The 21,245-nt window shown below is 44.4% G+C and overlaps 1 protein-coding gene across 1 annotated transcript in view; it reads left to right on the top strand.

The window, feature by feature from the left end:
- Window positions 1–8,888: 8,888 nt before the first annotated feature.
- Window positions 8,889–21,245, top strand: part of EGF (epidermal growth factor) — a 627,377-nt gene continuing 615,020 nt past the window's right edge. The window contains exon 1 of the mRNA XM_078677482.1: window positions 8,889–9,068. Coding sequence (XP_078533608.1) covers window positions 8,945–9,068 — 124 coding nt within the window. The 5' untranslated portion in view covers window positions 8,889–8,944. The remainder of the gene's footprint in view (window positions 9,069–21,245) is intronic.

Genomic DNA, 21,245 nt, shown 5'->3' with positions numbered 1-21,245 from the left:
GTATAGTATAAAATTTACAAAATATAATGTAATCCATTTACTTTACATTTATATTGACATATATATCATAATTGTTTGAAGAAAAATAATATGCAAAATGTATAAAAAAGTATATAGTTCTACAAATTTTGTAATAGAAAAATAAAACATCATCCAACTATATGCACAAAATATATTCAAATGTATAATGTATTTACATTGACTAGACTGTTTCCATATCCCTATAATGTACTTCTCTCAAAAACTATACAAATGAAAAACAATTTGTATTACATTAAAAAATCAAATACTTATATATTTGTTAAAAATGCATACTATTATTTATAATAAATATTTGCTTTAATTTATGTACTCCTGGAATAATGTAATAAAAAATATTTGTAAAAAATGTGTAATTTTTTTTAATACCAAAAAATAACTAACACTAGCATTGTACAAAAATGTGTATTTTCTTAGAATTTTTAAATATATGTTCTCCAGGCTACATTTAATTGTGGTAGGTGTTGGATAGTAAACCTAATTAATGTACTATTCCCACTCCAATCTACATTTAATTGGGGTAGTTGCTGGACACTGAACCTAATTAATTTACTATTCCCACTCCATTCTACATTTAATTAAAGTAGGTGGTGGCCACTGAACCTAATTAATTTACTATTCCCACTCCAGTCTACATTTAATTTGTGGAGGTTATGGACACTGAACGTAATTAATTTACTATTCCCACTCCAGTCTACATTTAATTGAGGTAAGTGCTGGATTGTAAACCTAATTAATTTAATATTCCCACTCCAGTCTACATTTAATTGATGTAGTTGCTGGATAATAAACCTAATTAATTTAATATTCCCACTCCAGTCTACATTGAATTGGTGTAGATGCTGGACACTGAACCTAATTAATTTACTATTCCCACTCCAGTCTACATTTAATTGGGATAAGTGTGGGATTGTAAACCTAATTAATTTAATATTCCCACTCCAGTCTACATTTAATTGAGGTAGGTGGTGGACACTGAACCTAATTAATTTACTATTCCCACTCCAATAAACATTTAATTGGGGTAGGTGCTGGATAATAAACCTAATTAATGTACTATTCCCACTCCAATCTACATTTAATTTGGGTAGGTGCTGGATAATAAACCTAATTAATGTATTATTCCCACGCCAATATACATTTAATTGGGGTAGATGCTGGATAATAAACCTAATTAATTTGCTATTCCACTCCAATATACATTTAATTGGGGTAGGCGCTGGACACTGAACCTAATTCATTTACTATTCCCACTCCAGTCTACATTTAATTGAGGTAGGTGGTGGACACTGAACCTAATTATTTACTATTCCCACTCCAATAAACATTTAATTGGGGCAGGTGCTGGATAATAAACCTAATTAATGTGCTATTCCACTCCAATCTACATTTAATTGGAGTAGGTGCTGGATAATAAACCTAATTAATTTACTATTCCCACTCCAATCTACATTTAATTGAAGTAGGTGTTGGATAATAAACCTAATTAATTTACTATTCCCACTCCAATCTACATTTAATTGGGGTAGGTGCTGGATAATAAACCTAAATAATGTACTATTCCAACTCCAATCTACATCTAATTGGGGTAGGTGTTGGATAATAAACCTAATTAATTTGCTATTGCCACTCCAATATACATTTAATTGGGGTAGGTGCTGGATAATAAACCTAATTAATTTACTATTCCCACTCCAATCTACATTTAATTGGGGTAGGTGCTGGATAATAAACCTAAATAATGTACTATTCCAACTCCAATCTACATCTAATTGGGGTAGGTGTTGGATAATAAACCTAATTAATTTGCTATTGCCACTCCAATATACATTTAATTGGGGTAGGTGCTGGATAATAAACCTAATTAATTTACTATTCCCACTCCAATCTACATTTAATTGGGGGAGGTGCTGGATAATAAACCTAAATAATTTACTATTCCAACTCCAATCTACATTTAATTGGGGTAGGTGTTGGATAATAAACCTAATTATTTGCTATTTCTACTCAAATATACATTTAATTGGGTTAGGTGCTGGACACTGAACCTAATTAATTTACTATTCCAACTCCAATCTACATTTAATTGGGGTAGGTGTTGGATAATAAACCTAATTGATTTGCTATTGCCACTCCAATATACATTTAATTGGGGTAGGTGCTGGACACTGAACCTATTAAATTTACTATTCCCACTCCAGTCTACATTTAATTGGAGGAGGTTATGGACACTGAACCTAATTAATTTAATATTCCCACTCCAGTCTACATTTAATTGGGGAAAGTGCTGTATTGTAAACCTAATTAATTTAATATTCCCACTCCAGTCTACATTTAATTGAGGTAGGTGCTGGATAATAAACATAATTAATTTACTATTCCCACTCCAATATACATTTAATTGGGGTCGGTGCTGGAAACTGAACCTAATTAATTTACTATTCCCACTCAAGTCTACATTTAATTGGGGTAAGTGCTGGACTGTAAACCTAATTAATTTTCTATTACCACTCCAATACACATTTAATTGTGGTAGGTGCTGGACACTGAACCTAATTAATTTACTATTCCCACTCCAATAAACAGTTAATTGAGGTAGGTGCTGGATAATAAACAAAATAATTTACTATTCCCACTCCAATTTACATTTAATTGGGGTAGATGCTGGATAATAAACCTAATGAATGTACTATTCCCACTCCAATCTACATTTAATTGGGGTAGGTGCTGGACACTGAACCTAATTAATTTACTATTCCCACTCCAGTCTACATTTTATTCAGCTAGGTTGTGGACACTGAACCTAATTAATTTACTATTCCCGCTCCAATATACATTAATATACTATTCACAAACAAAATTAAAATAAATAATAAATTTATAAATTTAATTTTTTTCTTCCAAATTCAAATAAATAAATACATTACTTACATTATTCTTTTCAAAAAATGCAAACACTTACCCACTATAAACTCAACACCCCACGTTTAAATTATTCAAATATTTATAAAAAAATATATTTTAAAATCATATTTCTTTTAAATTTAACAAATAAATAACTCCCAGTTTTTGAAACAATCCCCACCTTCATCCCCTAAAAACCAACTTCCCACTCCTAAAAATTAAAAATATTTTCTAATTCCTAATTTTAAAATTCATATTTCAAATAAAATGATAATATATATATATATTTAAAACACTCACCACCCTCATCCCCTATAAACCCAATATCCCACTCCTAAAATTTGTAATTCATTTATACTTTTAAAATTTCAATTTCCTATTTCCAACATTTTTTTACATAAATGTAATATTTTTAAAACACTACCCACACTTATCCCCTATAAAACCAACATCCCACTCCTAAATTTTTTAAATAATTTCTAAATTCGAAATTTTAATTTCCTTATTCAAATAATGTTTTTTTGAAAAATTATATATTTTTTAAAACACTCCCCACCCTTATCCCCTATAAACCCAAAATCCCGCTCCTAATTTTTTTTGATTAATTTCTAAATTCTAAATTTTAATTTCATAATTCAAATATATATATATTTTGTAATTATATATTTTTAATACACTCCCCACCATTATCCCCTATAAACCCAGCATCCCACTCCTAACATTTTAAAATTAATTTCTAAATTCTAAATTTTAATTTCCTATTTCAAATAAATCTAAAATAAATATATATATTTTTAAAACACTCCCCACCCTTATCCCCTATAAACCCAACATCCCGCTCCTAAAATATTTATAAGATTTTAAATTTCTTAAATATTTCTTAGGAAATAAACATACATAAAATATAACAAATTACAATGTACAAAACTTAAAACAACAATATTTTTACTTTTCGATATTTTGTACATCGACATTACCTACACCGATATTACATACACTAATCAAAAAACGATATTTAATACATCGATATTAATATAATCGAAATTTCTTACCTGCGATATTTAGGTATCGATATTACTGCATGTCGACCTCATTGACTCGATATTTTGACTGTGCACCGCGCTTTACAAATGATATGATTGATTGATGGATAGCTTAGACCTAAGCACCAATGATAATAAATCTCACGGAGCGGTGGATTGTCATAGGTTTACTAAAACCAGAGCCTTTTGTGTAAAAGGTAGTACCTTCAGCCATATCCTAACATTTAAGAGCGTTGTTTGACTCTGTTATGACCCAGTCTCCTTTGGTTGCTTCCAGATGCAATATGTGTGCTAGGAGCATAGCCTCTGTTTCAGATTTATTTTCTGAAATTGAGGCTATGTTGCACATCTATAAGGCCAAATGCGTCTCCATTGGAAGTGCGATCTGGAGTTATACCAATTTTCCCACATGGTCTCTTATTGAGAACAAGAGTTTAAGAAGACTTTTATGTTTTCCTCAAATTTACCCTTCGTTCAATATTCGCAATGAACTTGGGCTGAGATTTTTGTCTGGACCTTACAGCTGCGGCCTTTGCTACTGTGGCTGTCCGTTTGGCTGTGACCTGAAAAGGGCCATAATGGCTTAATCTTAGGGGATTGTATGTCCTTGACGAGGCCAACAAAATTGCCGGCTAAATTATGTTAAAACATGTTTTTAAAAGTGTTATAGTTAGCTTGGGTGCCTTCCCTGCTGCTCAGCTGGTGTGGGTCTTGGAATGCCTGATGACATCATAGAATCCTGGGTGCCTGGCTTGTGTGGAGTGGCAGTTGATGACAGGCAAAAAGTTGGGCCATCTCGATATGTTTGAGGTCATCATTAGAAACAATGTTGCCTGGACAGAAAAGGCATTTATGACATGGAAATTCAAAGAGAATGGGAATTCAGCAAGCCATCAGTAAGAGACAATTTCATCTTACAATCTTCTCCATCCAACCTTATTTATTTATTGATTGACATGCCTAATTACCATTGTTTTCTATTGACCCGTTTCAAATTAAACATGATTCATTTTCAGCTAGCTATTTCCAAGGGGAGACCTATTGATTCCAACCCTGCACCATGCAGATACGATTGCGCCTCAACCCAGGACTCAATGCACTTTGTCATGTTTAGCCCCTTTTATCAAACTTGGCTGAAGTCTTTTTTTATTCCTATGTTGGTTGACAAACATTTTAAATGAGTACGTCCTGCTTTGTTGTGTTTACCGTTATTGCCTGATGTACCTACTTGGTTGTATCTATCTTTTTTATGTGGGCTGTCAGAGTAAGGAAATTACTGCAATGTGATTGATAAATGTTTTTAATTATTTATTAATTTAATTTGTCAAAATCAAACTAAGATGAAATGACTACTGACACCGACGAGATAAAAAGCACTACTGACTGGGATTTTATGTATGTGGTATTTCTATAGCGCAAACCTAGCTAAAAGGCAGAAAAGCGCTGCAAAGAGCATAAAGTTGACGAATGACAGGAGAGCTAGTTGCTTTGTTGACTATAAGTGCATTATGATGCCGTGTTTTTTTAAAGAAGTATGTATTTAGCTCTTTTCTAAATAGGAGCAATGTTGAGGCGGTCATGATGGATATGGGTAGAGCTCTAAATGTGATAAAGGAACTGGGGAGGTCTCTAAAAGGGGCGTGACCAATGGAATTAAGGGCGTGGCTTAAAACCACGCAAGCTAAAAATCTGTGCTTAGAATAGTGTGCTGCCCGACTGGTATTTTTCTGCTTGTCTTTGCATCAAGCTATATATAATACAAGTAACATTACACCTACAGCAAGCCAGGACTATTGGCTTTGACAATATTTGTTAGTTCCATAAGATAAATAAGCAACAACTATGGCTTTGTTTTATATATTATAGAAAATGTTTCAGTTCTGAAAAGGTGAGACTGTGAAAGAAATATAACAAGTATGTTTGAAGTTACATGAAAGGCAGTGAAAGGTGGCACTTGTGCAGTTAAGATTTGCTTTTTTTCATCCCGAGGGTGAGGGGAAAAATGGAGAGCCCGATAGGGACCCGTCTCAGCACCTGCAAACTGCCAGTGCTATGCACTGCAGAACGCAGCCAACTTCAAGCCCTGGATATGGGGAATCTGTTCCAGATTCTGGTTGCATAGATGGAAAAGACCTGCTGCCTTGTTTTATGCTTTTTTTTACACTTTTTAGTTTGCATGAAAGAGATTAACTGAAACATTCCTTCTGTCATTTTTGCGCTTTCTTAGATTCTCTCTTACCAGAGGCGGTTTTCCAGCCTTTCTCCCTTCCTGTATGGGTGTCATTTGTTATTGGGAAGAATATGTTTTGGAGAAAATCTTTGAATAAGCCAGGGTGGTGGGCTCCAATTGAAAGGTGTAAAGTGGATAATGTTGTCACAGGGAAAGTGGTGGCTTGATAAAACCATCAATTTGAAAGGGTCAAGAAGGTAACAAAGGAAGCATAAAGTACCTCAGAAAGGAGGAGTCGGATCAGATAGCATTTGGGGTCAAATAACTTTTGGAAAACCGTGTGTTGGGTTACAGTTCTTTTTGGTGGTGGTTGTATGGGAAATTGAGGGTGCGAAAATCATTCAAAAAATCCATCGGTTTTTACATTACATAGAAAGAACTGCCAATATATAAGGTGGTGGCATCACCAATTAAATAGATAGGAACCTCTGATCCGTTTTACACATATGCACAACGAATGTGGTATTTTACTCAAGCTAATTGTGTGTGTGTGTGTGTGTCTCTCTCTTTGCGAATGCACGAGCTTCATTGGGTGTTATTTTGCGTGTACTTGGGTGCACACAAGCTTGTATTTGTGCACATGTGTTTGTGATACCCTACGCCTATGCAAACACGTACCCTCTTCTCAAACCACTAGAAACCACTTACCTTCAGTGCCTTTCTATAAATATAGAACCACTCAGATAAGAGTTTGCATCTTATGTTTTGTTTGTATGTTTTGGATTTATATAGCGCTTATAACCCAGGGGTCTCTAAGCGCTTTTGCCTTGGGAACCCGTCCTGGCTTTTCCCTGTGAGATAGCCCCTACAGGGCATCCCCAAGGTGAAAGCCAGGCATCCCGTGGAGATTAAGCAAGCTTAATGCCCAGAGTTGCAGAGTGTGAACCCATGATTAGGTCAGGCACCGAAGCGAGAATTATTTGAGCTCGAGACCCTGCCGCGTCTGACCTCTGCTTCAGGGTCTGCCTGCTCTAACCAGTGAGCCACACTTCTCCACATCTGCAAGATTAGAAACATCCATATGCAAATCACTACTCACCTTCCTCCAATAGGAACAGTGCAGCCAAAACCGCCTAGCCAGGTCCTCTCTTAACTGAACACTAGCAACCCAAGAACAGTTTCACTCTGATTGGAGTTCTTCAATCAGGTGTAGCTTGGTTCTGTTGGCACAGTGAGAATGGGACCCACATCTGGGCATACCCTTGGCCACTTAGGGCGGTACATCGAACACAAAAAATTGTGATGGGACAATGCTTGCAATAAGTCTAACCAGTGATAACTGCTAGGGGTAGCATTCCAACCCATCATTGTTTTGCCCACCATGCCACCTCAGATTACACCCAGACATATGCAAATCAGTCTTGACTCTGCTCCAATAGGAACGCTCCAGCCTCGGAGAGTTAACACATCTGTTAATGCACTGAACATTACCAGTCCTTTAATATTTTACACTGGGATGATACATTTCTATTGTGAGGCTGGCAGAACCGATTAATGGAAGGAAAGCATCCATGTCGAGTAGAAAAGCAAATAACTCTAGAAAGCATTTTTTATTGCTTACATTGTGGATGGAACGGGCCGAGCATGGTATTAGCCTGACCTTTCATGGTCGGATGCCACATTCCTCGAGTGTCACAACATTCTGTGATCCCTTGAAGAGCATACCCAGCGAAACGAAAACACACTCTTAAACTGCTGTTCGGAACTCTCGGACTTTCCCTCTTGGGAGGTTTGCATAGGTAACACCGAACAGGTGGTCAACGTAAACCCAATACTGCATGTGTAGACAGATTGTGTTGGTATTTTGTAAAACGTGTAACTAGCTAGAAGCAGCAGGGCGCTGCACATGTAGGCTTCAGGCCGCCAAAATCGGGAGGGGCACTATTTAAAAATCAAGGAGTTATTAATCCCTTGGAGGACGGACGTAATGTTGGCCATTTTGTGTGGATTGTCCTTTCATAGGAGTTTATTTACTAGCCCTTGCGCGGCAGGTGCGTCACTTGTTCCCGTACAAAAAGTGACGCAGAGGCGGCGCAAGGGGCTTGTAAAAAATCCCCATAGGTTTGTTTTCGTCAATTGGTGGTCGCACACTGGACTAAATTTCATCGCCTCTTAGCAACAGTGCCTCTCCAGATTTTGCAGACAAGAACTCGTAATTCAGTTGTCATTAAATCCACAAGAGGTGGGCCAAGCAAGGCTTTTGAAATGTTCCCCAGTGCATCCGCTGAATAGCAAAGAGAGAGTTTTGCACAAACTTCACACTTCATACTTATACGCTCAGGCGTGGAGAGGGCGCACAACTTTGCTTGGCCATTCCTTTGCTGTGTGCTGCGCCACACTGAATGAGGACATCACTCGGGAGGCCTCTCTATATTGAATGTGTTAGGTTTCACACAAGAGTGTCAGGCATTTCGTACTTTGGCTCCAGAAAGCACCGTCTGGGCCTTCCCTGCTGCCGTGCCCAGCGCGTGAAGGGCCGGGGACGCGCCACCTCCTTGTCTTGCCATGAAAGGCAGGGAGAGAGGGGGAGAGATAGAGCCGGGGGCACGGGGACGCCGTGGAATCGGAACAGAAAGGGGGTGGCAGAGAGTGCACGTGAGAGAGAAAAGAGGCCGAGGCAAGCATTGTCAGAAGATGCCATCCCCGGGCAGAGCCTCCTAGCAGCTCACAGGCACCGCTCGCGCCAGCTGAAAACCCGGGGAACTGATGCACTGAAAAACCGACCATTATGTTGCCGTTACTTGCTGCTATTTTGACTACAATTGCTAATTTGGATTTTGTGTGGCTGGCACCGCCACGGCCCTGGCACTGCCTGGGCTCCCCTGCGGGTGATGGAGACGGCCCTTGTAACCGTAAGTTCCACAAAACAAAAGCTTTAACTCACGCCTTTAGCTCGTCAGGTTGAGTCGCTTACTTACCCGCGAAGCTACCTTGAATGACTTTCCCACTTGCAGAAATCAACGTAGATTTCACTTGATGAACGGAAGGGCGGCGACACGCCCTACCGTGAGTTTTTACTGTTTGGCATTACAGGCCTCACTTTTAAAGCTTTCGTCCTGTAATTGGACGTTACACTGATATTTAAAACGGTGGAAATGAAGGCACCCCCCCCATTCATAAGGAGAGGCTTTATGTCGGCTAGAAATATTTTCACTTTCTCGTTCTGTGTAAGGGCTATCTATAATCAATGTGGAGATGAATGTTCATTTTACTCAGTCAATTTGTGAAACATCACTTCTGCTTCTTTGTGTTGTGGTGCTTTTTGTCTTGTATTTACCTCCATAGCTGTGGTTCTGAGGCAAAGTTGGGTTATAGTAATTGTACTGGTTGATTGAAATGTTCAAAGTAACAATCAACGCTATAAGTGATTTTATATATATATCTATGTATATATATATATATATATAATTCTATATAATGGGAATACATATATGTATATATATATAATTATATAATTATATATATATATGTATATATATAGCAAGAGGATAGAAGATTATAGAGGCACTTAAGATTTGATGATAGTGAAGACATAGATTTTTCAGGGTGGTTCGGTTTAGGTTGGACGTTTAGGAAGAACAATAACCATTTAGCATTTTGCAATGGGTACGTATGGATAGTTTTATATTCCTGAGGAGTATTGAGTGATCATTACTGCTAAATGCTACTGAGTGGTCCATGTGAATGAGTAGATATGGTCCACCGTTGTCAAGGTTTAAAGGGCATCAACCAGATCATTAGGAGTGGCTGTCTACATGCTGCCACCGAAGCTGTATTTTATTATTCGAGTGGCTATGTCTGAATACCCTCATGTTAACATTGTGCTTTGATTCAGGTATTAGTCATTATGTTATTTGGAAGGGCTGGGGAGAATGTGATTTGGGTAGTGATTCTGAAAGGGTTGGTGTTTAGTTGTTAAATGCCATATTGCTGGAAAAACGGTGCCATTGATGGTATGGAAGATTGTATTTTTGTGGGCGATAAGATATGGGATGGTTACTGTCAGGAAAGTGGGTCAGTTTGCTGGGAGGGCATGTTTCTAGTGTTAGTTGAAGAGGATTGAAGTGCTGGTTTTATTGTTTGTAAGGAAGATTTAGAGACGTGAAGCTGTTGTGTCACGTTTTTTTCATTATTTACACGCAAAGTTGTAATGCTTTTTGGTCTCATAACTTTCTTAATTTGTAATCGTTTGTTAATGTTTGATATGTGAAGCATGTGGGAAACTACAAAAACAAAGAAAAAAATGAGGGTGACATAAATGTACATTCTTGTTTTTGTATCCGTCCCACATTAATGAGGATAAACGTCCGGGGATCTCAGCGACCTCATCCTTATACATTGTGCATTGGCGTGCACTATCCTCACAACTACCTGCATCATCTACTATGCCATCACAACCTGCCCTACAGCATATATGATTGACAAGCTCACCATCTCCAGTGGGAATCAGAAAACCTGTAGGCAAAACGCCATCAATTTAGAGATGAATAGGTGCAAAAAAGGAAAAAAGGCAACAGACCTGCTCCATCCATGAAGACTGTCCGGACCCTGCTAAAAATTAGGGATAATCGAAGACACACTTCCTTAAGGAGCATTAAAACACAACACAGTGATAGACCATTTCTGTTTGAAGAATCCACTTAATCTTCCAATCACTTGTTAACTGTATCTTTGCTTTTGAATTGTACAGTGCTTCACTGCATTTTGTACTACAAACTACGTTTGCATTAAATAAATACAACAAACATACAATGTTAATATCAATCTGTCACAGGCTGCTGCTTGGCAAGATTAAGGCAAAGATATCTATAATTCAACTAAACAAAATATCTCGAATGGGCATCTCAGTAAAGTAACCAGCTAAATGGACTATAATCATAGAAAATACCATAAAAAGGGCCAGCAGAGCTGTTCAAAGCTGCCAGCTTACTGACAACCATAAACTGCCCGCGCCTCTCTATCACACTCCTCCACCCATTACACTGCAAATGGCTGTGGTCCATAACACAATAACTGCACTTCGGCGGTCATCACGTATAGCATGGAAACATTTCCCACATAGTATCAAATCAAAGACAACACACTTCCAACCTTACAGCATAAAAAGTGCACCATGCTACCCATGTAAGCAACGGCTTCAGGGCCCCACATTGGGGTATTAAACACTATACAAATGTTGGCTTAATACAATGCTGCTCTTACGTTACATCACAAGTGACAATGCTATTTTTCTCATAATACTCTTTCAAATCAATATAAAAGTATTCTTCTCATTCTTTTTAGATAGAGATGAACATTTTGACACAAAGGGACTGTAGGAAGGTGGGATTCTTTTTGTATGATGTCAGTGTGTTTTGGACTAGTTGACTGGGATCCCGCTAACCAGGACCCCAGCCACTGTGCTTCCTCCCTAAATTTGACAGTGGTACATACTTTGTACCTTCCGAAATGGCCACTGGTGTACCCTTCTAAGTCCCTAGTATATGGTACAAAGGTACCCAGGGCATAGGTACACTAGGGGTCTCCCATGGGCTGCAGCATTTATTGTGCGGTCAGCCATTTTCATACATACAGCGGCCATGCGTCATTATGTAATGGCTAACTATATATTGGCTGTGCCAAACCTGGGCATGTTTGGTATCAAACATGTTGGAATCATACTCCAACACCATTACCAGTGTTGGAGGTATTATTCCATGTACTAGTGGCTCCTCCGGGAAGCCCCAGTAATCCTGGTAACGGCCATCCAGGGTCTGCCCGCAAACTAGTGCTGCTGCCGACCCAGACACTATTCTTCCCTCCTGCTACTGAGCTGAGCGCAAGCAGGGGAAGGTAGAACAATAGGTTTCCTGTTGCAGGGAGGTGTGACCACCTCCCAGACAGGACTTAGTGTATTGGGCTGGAGTCGGGGCACTTTCCAGAGCCACCAGACAGCTTTGACGGGCACATTTGGTGTCCTCCTTGCATACTTCAGTTTAAGCCAGTTCAGGGAGCCCTTGGCTCCCGCTCTGGCGTTATAGGACAGTATCCTTTGTCAAAACCGCTGGAACAGAAGCCCTGTGCACCGCGTTGACTTGCCATTGCCCAGGCTTGTTGGCCTGTACACCAGAGATCTTCAGGCTACAAGAAGCTTCAGCCTCCAACATCTCTTCCTGCCAAGATCTTCATCCTCACTGCATCCTCTGCACCATGGGCCTGTATCTTTGATGACCTGCTCAAGGTCCTCTTGCGACTCTTGTGCCTTCAGCCAGTGGTCCTCTTAAGGGTCTTCTTTGGCTTCTGTGGGCTCCTCTGCTTGCTCGGGGCCTGCTCTGACTCTCCAGCAATTGGTGAGTACCTTGGACCTTGCTGGTCCCAATGTTGCTCCTGTATCGTTAACCAAGTCTGTTGCTGCTGCCAAGACTTGTTGGTGCTCCCACCTGACACCAACTCCCTGATTCTCGACTTTCGACGCGGGACAGCTCATGAACGGGACCTGGTCTTCCACTGCATCGCCTCGTCCTCACAGTTGCTACGACAATGTCACTGTCATCGCTCCTGCATCTTCCGTCATCGATGGTCATTTCTCTTCTGTGCCTCCTGATCACCTCCAAGTTGCATAGACTCTGTCCCCTCTGCTTGCAAGTTCTTCTATTTGAAAATCCACCCTTGGATTCCACGGGACTCTTTCACCTTCTTATCCAGCAGCATCTTTCCTGAAGTCCTCCATTGTGGTCTACGGCAGTTTCTGATGTCACTTCACACCTATGCTCCCGCTTCCCTGGTGTAGGTATCCTGGTTCCTGGGGTATTCACGGGTGGGGTGACTCTCCAACCATCTGTCTTCTACTGGGGTTCTTCAGGGTTCACTGGGAAGGGTCCTTCTTCTTTAAAACTGCAACAACGACTTGCCCATTGACTTGCATTGAGTACACAGCGGTGTTTCCACTCTGCACACAGCATCTATGGGGTTCCTCGTTACTTACCGCAGGTGGGTCCTTGTATCCCCAGCTTTTCTGAGTCTCCTGGTCTGAGTCCCGACTTCGTTCGCAGTTCGCATTCCACTCCTTTATTTTATGGGTTGGTCCCCCCCTTGAGACCACTGTGTATTTGTCCATGCTTACCTGTTTACAATTGAAGTAGTGCGTGTATTTGCGTTGATATCTCCGGGTAGGAGAAATACCAATGTGTTAGTGTGTATAATAAATAGACATATTTTTATAACTACACTGTGTGGTTCTTTTTAGTTTAATCTACTCTATATGATTAGATCTGGTAAAACAAGCTGCTTAACCCTCCTTCTGGAGTAAGCCTGAAGGCTGCTCTCCTCACTACCACATAGAGAGCATTCTATGGTTGTCTAAGACCACTAAAATTACCTTAAGGGTTGTCTGGATTAGTGCAAGGTGCTTCACTTAAACACGTGTGCACCATATACTAAGCGAGCCTCCTACATTGGTGTGCAGCTGTTGGGATTTAAGCCTGCACTGTTGTACCGGCTAATGTAGGTGTGGTTAAATGAAAAACCATCACTAGCTTTAGGCACATATACAATATTTCTGTAAGTAGTAAGTTCTACTGAGATTTTAGATTGGTTGTTAAGGACCTAGCACAATTCTGTCCCCAATCGTTGGAAGTTTAGATTCACTGGGGTAGGTAGGTGCAACACCACATTACCCATAGTTACGATGCCTTTAATGGGGGAACCAAGTGGGTCCCAACCCTCTAGAGACAGTGGTCTTAAGCTCCAAGAACTAAGGACCCTGTGTGCCTCTATAAGGATAAAGACAGGTAGCAGATCTTGAAACTGCTTTTGCAGGATGACCTCCAGAAACCTGATAGGTCAGATGGGCAGGACAAAGTGGGTGGGGAAGCTCCAGAAGAAGGGTCAGAAGGGGTCCCCCTTAGTGAGCTTAATTCTGAGCATGACCAGAGGGAATCTGATGACTCCACACTGGTTAACTCTGATCCCCCAGGGACTTGTACAGATAGTACAGAGGGTGGCCCTAGAGGAAGGTCTCCCTTTATTCATCCTGGGAGGGTGCAGAGAATGCAGGGGAGGTCTAGATTCTCCTCTGTTAGTTCCAATGCCAATACAAACTTCATAGGGACCTCCATCTCCAGTAAGAGGGATGACTCCTTAGAAAGGGAATACCACCTGCTCAAACTTGAGAGAGCTAGGCTCAGGGTCAAGAAGGAGCAGTTGGCCCTTGATAAGGAGAACCTGGAAGTACAGAAGGTTAGGAAGAATTTGGAACTAGAGCCCCATGATGGCATCACTAGTGTCCCTAGTGTCAGGGAGCAATCTTTTGATACTAGGAGCCCGAGCAGGCTAGTCTCTCTTTACCAGGAGGGGGATGATAACCATAAATGGATCACTGCCTTGGAGAGGGCCTCTAAAGTACAGAAGGTCCCTCAAGGGCAGTGGACAGCTATCCTGTGGCTCTCCTTTGATAGCAAAGGTAGAGACAAACTTCTTAGTGTTAGGCAGGAGGATGCAGACATTTGCTCAGTCTTGAAGAGTGTCCTCATAGATGGGTTTGGTTTAACCACTGAACAGTACTGGGTTACGTTTAGGGACACAGAAGGCTCACACCCAAGACTGAGTAGATTTTGTAGACAGTGCTATTAAGGCTCTGGAAGGCTGGCTTTATGGAAGTAATGTGCAGGATTGTGCGGGATTGTACAATTTTTAAGTGAGGGAGCACATCCTTAATAATTTTCTAAATTAGCAATTGCACCAGTACCTGGTAGACTCTGATCTAACCTCTCCCCAAGAATTGGGAAAGGACATAGACAAATGGGTTCATACCAGGGTTAAGACTAAGTCTCAAGGTGATGGTGACCAGAAGAAAGATTCTTCAAAGGCCCAAGAGAAAGGTGGGGAAAAGTCTAAAGAGAAGTCCTCTGAAGGTCCCCAAAAGTCTTCCTCATGGGGTGAGTCCCAATCCTCTTCCTCTCCTGGTAGGAACCCCTATTGCTATCTCTGCAAAAAGAAAGGCCTTAAGGCAAGGGATTCAAATTGCCCAATGCCAGCAACAAGGATACAATTAATACTACTCCTACCACTACACCTCCTAGTGTCCCTAGTAGTAGCACTCCAAGTAGTACTGAGGTGGATTCTGGCCTAGCCAGATCCCCTACACAGGCCACCTTAGTATGTGATGGTGGCATGGGTTTTGCCACATTTACTGTAAGTCCCAGTACCGTTGGAAAGTACATACAGGGGTCTCTGCTCATGGGCCAGAAAGCTGTAGCCTGTAGGGACACAGGAGCCAGTGTCACCATGGTGACATGAAAACCTGTGTCCTCCTACCTTGATACATAATACCAGGTGACCAACACTGATGGTGTTAGTAAAGGTTACCTCATGGCAATAGTCAATCTCAGCTGGAGAGGGGTAACTGGCCCTAAAAGGGTGGCAGTATCCCCCAACTTGCCTCAAGATTACCTGCTGGGCAATGATCGAGCGATTTCAGCCTGGGCTAAAGTAGAACTCAGGACCCATCTAGAAATGATAGGCCTCCCTGAGCAGGTTGGTGGGATCCCTAGGGCACAAGTCCAACCACATAGAAGCCCTAAAGCAGTGGAGCCTAAAAGAATGGCCTACCCAGCTCCAACAGAGAGCACAAGGGAGGAAAACAAGCCCTCTCCCCCCTAGACTGGAGGTGAGGGTCAGCCTCCTCAGGGAACTGATCTTACCCTCTGTGAAGAAACTGCCCCAGAGGAGACCAGACCTGTCCTGCCAGAGCCACTGAGGGCAGGGGAGTCTTCCAAGGAGGTACCATGTCTGGAGCAGGTACACTGCTGCTCTCTGCCAAACCTCGGTCAGCCTGGTGCTGCAGAGGCCAGGGATGTCAGTGGACCCCAAAGGGCCCATTGCCAAGAGGAATCCCCTCATCCACATATTAGGGACCCCCAGCCTAGTTTTACTAGCCAGGTGGATTGCCCTCAACAATCTGAGGGATCCCTCTTACCCTTATCAAGTGACATCCCCCAAAAGCAAAGCAAGACCTGGAAAAAAACAGTCTCGACCCTTCACTGGCCCTACATAGTTCCCGACCCACAGGTTCAACCAAAAGCTGTCATCAGCAAAAGGTTGATTCCTCTGGATAAGTATAAGTCAGCCATGGAGAAAAGAGTCTCTGTTATGGCCAGTGCTCTGAGGAAGTTGAGACCAACCCTGCTACAGCCTCACTTCCCTAGTCAGACCCCACAAGCCCCTCTCTTGGCTTCAACAGTTGACAGGTACACACCCCAAACTTTGAGAGGATCCAAGCCAGTGGCGTAAAACAGGCACCCGCAGCCCCCACGGAGTGGGGCGGCATGCTACAGGGGGCCCCCTCAGCACAGCACTCTGGCTGGAGTGCTCCCATTTCAGTCTGTAAGGGGCCTGTTGGACGTGGTCCTTTTTTGCAGGGTCATCCCTAAACTTTTTGCCTTTCTCCCAGCCTTTTTTCTGACATGGTGTTGGTGGTTTTAGGACTTTGGGCACTTTAGCACTGCTGTCCAATGTAAAGTGTGTGTACTCTCTGTGATAAACAGACTAATATTGGTCTATACCTGTTTGGCCTATTTAATTTACCTGTCAGTCCCTTAGAAAGTGGTATCTCATATACCCAGGGCTGGTGAATTAAATGCTACTGGTGGGCTTGCAGCTCTGATAGCGTCACCCACCAAAGTAGTCTTTCAAACCTATCCCAGGCCTCTGCCATTGCAGGACCTGTGCTCGCATTGTTACTGCCGCTGTGACGTGACACCTAACGTGTGTGTCATGTCTGTGACCCCTCTTTTACTACATGTCAGTCACCCCTAAGGTAGGCCTAGCTAGCCCTATGGGCAGGTTGCATTGTAGGTAAAAGGTAGGACATGTACCATGTACCTTAAGTGTGTGACATGTCCTGGTACTGACAAACAGCCATTAATGGTTTCTCACTGCTGTGAGGATACCCTCTCATAGAATTGCATTGAGGATTCCCGGATAAGTGTTTCAGTGGTAATTCCTGATATGAAAGGAGCAGCCTGGTCAAGTTTGGTATGTTTGGAATAGTAATATTAAATGCTACGCAATGGTGTGTGCAGATTTATTATAACTATTTTAGAAATGACACTTTTAGAAGTTGGCATTTCTGTGTGCTATGTGTCTGCCTGCCTGATGTGTATTGCGAGTCTGGTTTTGGAACAGCAGGGGCTGGTGAGGTGTGTGTGGCTCCAGGAGGGGCAGGGTGAGTCAGCGCTAGTCTGAATGGGACATCTGCATTTGGAGTGGTGGGAGGAGAAAACCCTGGTCCCTGAATAGGTCTGTGCCTAGCATGTACAATGCTGGCTCCGCCCCCAGTGGTGTGTCTGATCACCAAGCCCCCACCTGACAAAGGGGAAGAGGAGCCCTGTAAACAGAGAACTCCAAAAAAACCAGAACCAGTTGGGATTGGTTCCTTCCAAGCCCTGTGCTTTGAAGACAAAGGAGAAATGTAGTATAAATGTTGGGGCTATGACCCCATAAAGAGAAGCTGTTCCAGTGACTTGGGGGGGCCTGTGGCTGCTGTTGAGCACCAGGAGGAACCACCAGAGGAACTGCCTCCCTGCTGGAGGGCCCTGTGTGCTGGCCTGCCTGGACCCCGCTTCGCCCCCTTGAACTTAACGGACTTTAGAGCCTTGTGAGCGCTGTATCTTCTCTCCCAGAATGGGGAGAGTGCTGGGGCTTTGCAGCGCTGATCTGCGGCCGATTCAGAGGGAATGCAGATGTAGGTATTTCCCTTCATTGCGAAAGAAGGCGGGAGCCCACCCGCTATCTTTGCGCTCTTGTAGCGGGAGCCCACCCCGCTTTATGCCATTGTAGTAGCGGGAGCCTACCCCGCATTGGGGGTGTACTTTTGTGCAGTGGTGTGTGTTTGGGAAGCGGAAGCCCACCCACACTGTCAAGTCACAGAGAAGCACCTCCGTGGCCTGGCCCGGCAGACTGGACCTTGCCTGGTTGGGGGTGTGTCCGGCCGAAGTCCAGAAGTCAGGGCATGCCCAGCGGGGCTTCCGTAAGTTGGGGGGAGCACCGCGTATGCCACGAAGACCGGAGCAGACTAGGAGAGTTCCCGTGAGCAGGGCCTGACTGCAACAAGTGCGGCACAGCTCGTTGCCTTCCATGCTGTTAGAGGCGACCCGAAGGCGCGGGCAGCTCGCTCCTGAGGGAAGGCGGGGTCTCCGTGTGCTGAGGGGAGCCCCGCATGTCTGCCTGTGACGTTCCTTGATGTGTCAATTAGCCCTGTTGAACAAATACTCAACACATCACTGTTCAAAAAGGAGACAGACAGGAACACCATCCTCCACTACAGGAGCTCACACCCCCAGTGCCTGAAAGAAAACCTTCCGTATGGGCAACTGTCAAGAATAAGAAGAAACTGCACCGAGCTGGCTCAGTTTGAGACTCATGCAACATCATTTTGTGAGGAAATGACAAGGAGAAGATATCCTAAAAAACTGTTAAAACATTCTAAGAAAAGAGCGAGGTTCACTCCAAGGGAAAGTCTACTAAACAAAAAAGACAAGGTTGAGTTGAACAAACTTGTTTGTGTGACAACCTACGGTCCTCACACTAACAAGTTTAGACAAATCATTTAAAAAAATTGGCATCTGCTGGAGAATCTGGAATATCCTATGTCCAAACCGATTTTCGCAATGAAGAAAAATCTTAGCATAGGACAACAACTCGTGAGAGCCGACAGCTATATCCCTAAACCTAAAAGCGACTTAATATCGCAGTGGAATTTGAAACCAATATGTGGACACCACAAATGTGGTGGTTGTGTGGCCTGCCCCACGACGTTGGAGGGAAATGTTTTTGAACATAATGGAATCAAATGGAGGGGGGGCGTGGCTAGGCACGCAATGAGAACGGTAGCACCCGGGTAGAGCTCCGAGCTGAGCCTCCCCTTCCCCGGGCGATTTATCCGTCATTTCCAGCCGAATCCGCGTGAAACTACAGGCGGACCACCAGCTAAGTAACTTCGGCGATCTGGCCGACTTTCGTTCTCAAGGACCGCCGCCGGAGCACCGGACTTTCCTGCGGCCCCCGAGCGAGACTTGCTGCTACGCGACCGGGGAGGACGGCCACGAGAGGTCGGGGACTAGGCCGTGCATCAAGGCCCCAAAAACGCGGCCTTGGGTCCGGAACTGCCCGCTTCCATCCACGTTGCGACCTGTCCCCTGCACCCCCCCTCACCCCATTGCTGGAGCGGAGCCGAGCGCGTCATACAGACGCCGCGGGTGAGACGGGGATCCTGCACTGCCGGCGACGCGGGCCAGGACTGCGATCACGGGGCTGTCTGCCCGGGAGTGGGGCGACGGCCACGCTGGAGGGTCTTTGATGCGACCGGAGCAACAGGGAAGTCAGCGGGAGCCCGAGGCAGCGGCCCACTGACCCAGCTCTGCAACGCGGCTTAGAGGGGCGGCCGGACTTCGGACCCCGGACTCAGCCATTGCCTGGTCTCCTTGACGGGTATCTTTCTCCCCCTCGCCTTGCAGCTGCTGCGGATGGACTGACCGGCTGGCACCCGGCTGAACGCCACGGTGCGGATGGCGCCCACACTTGCAGAGCAGCTGACGCACTGACCGCCTGCACTTCAGAGGAGACGGGGCCGGTGACCAGAGAGCGGATCGGAGATGGAGGCATGAGGGCCCCACCTGCCTAACTGATAGACATTGCGGCGATCCCCCCCGCCAGGTGGCACCCCCGCCACGACAGTGCCCGGGCTGCACGGAGGGACTGATCCCCACCATGACCAACCACATCACCAGCACACGAGTGGATACAGCACTCATGCCACGCCGGGCCCCGCAACTCCTCACTACTCCCTGAACGACCTGAGCAGGGATCAGCGACCTTCCTGGACTGGAACCCCCCCGGGACAGGCCCACGGGACGCAGTGCCGGCCGGTGGTGGAACTCCGGGGCGCGACCCACCTTTCGAGGAGTGAAGTCCTGCATGAGATGGACGCTGGGGGCCCGGCCCACTTGCCACACTGACTATACTTTGGGGGCCACAACGGCGCTCCGCTGCGCAGCCACTAGACAACACGCCATAACCGTGCTAGATGCTCCTGAACTCCCTGGAGATCGCGGGCCACGAGCTGATCCCTTTCATTGACCTGGTAGAAGACTCGGAACATCTGCACCTGTGAGCTCGAACCTACCTGGGGACTTGGCTGCCTGCAAGAGGCGCACAACATTGACATAGGCAGCCTGTTGTAACACACCGCTGTACTTCTACACCCCTCAAGCAGGAAGCACGCTGAGGACGGATCACGCGGCCTTGCGGAAGCAGACGTCGAATGCGCCCCCCCTGTGCTCGGACGACATAACTGAACCTGGGAACGACGACCACCCCGTCCCCTGGCTTCGCCGCCAGTGGAACTACCTCGCACATGTCCGGAGGGGTGAGGACTCGCACTGGCACCGGAGGAGCCCTGTTGAAGGGAAAATCTGATACGACATCACGCAAAATGGCGGCGGAACAGGTCACATCACGGTTAGACAACATGCTTGCTGCCATGGAACGCTTGGAACAATCCCTTCAACAAACCAGGACGTCCCTGGAATCTAAGATAGATGGAGTAGCCATAGATCTTACCCACTTGCGAGACGACCACAAGAAACTGGCTGATCGCACTAAAACGCTGGAGGGGACAGTGAAAGACCTTGGCCCCGCTGTCTCACAAACTGACAAGCACGTGCAAGACCTCCTGGCAAGAGTAGAATTCCTAGAGGACCGTGCTGAGGATGCGGAAGGGAGGGCGAGACGCAATAACATAAGACTCGTCGGTGTCCCGGAGAAATGGGAAGGCGCCAGACCGGCTCAACGCGTGGAGGATTGGATACGTGAGCTGTTACCTGCGGACACGCTCTCACCGCAATTTGTAGTGGAAAGGGCGCATCGAGTACCCACGAGGCCATATGCCACCGGTTCCAACGCAAGGCCGCTACTCTTTAAGGTCCTGAACTACCGAGACAGGGACACCATTTTGAGGGAAATCAGACGACTCGGGGAGGTACGGATCGATA

This window comes from Lissotriton helveticus, chromosome 2_1 (genome assembly GCF_964261635.1).
Source record: "Lissotriton helveticus chromosome 2_1, aLisHel1.1, whole genome shotgun sequence".
Classification (NCBI taxonomy): domain Eukaryota; kingdom Metazoa; phylum Chordata; class Amphibia; order Caudata; family Salamandridae; genus Lissotriton; species Lissotriton helveticus.
The sequence above is the reverse complement of the archived record's forward strand: the minus strand, read 5'-3'. Positions and strand labels throughout refer to the sequence as shown.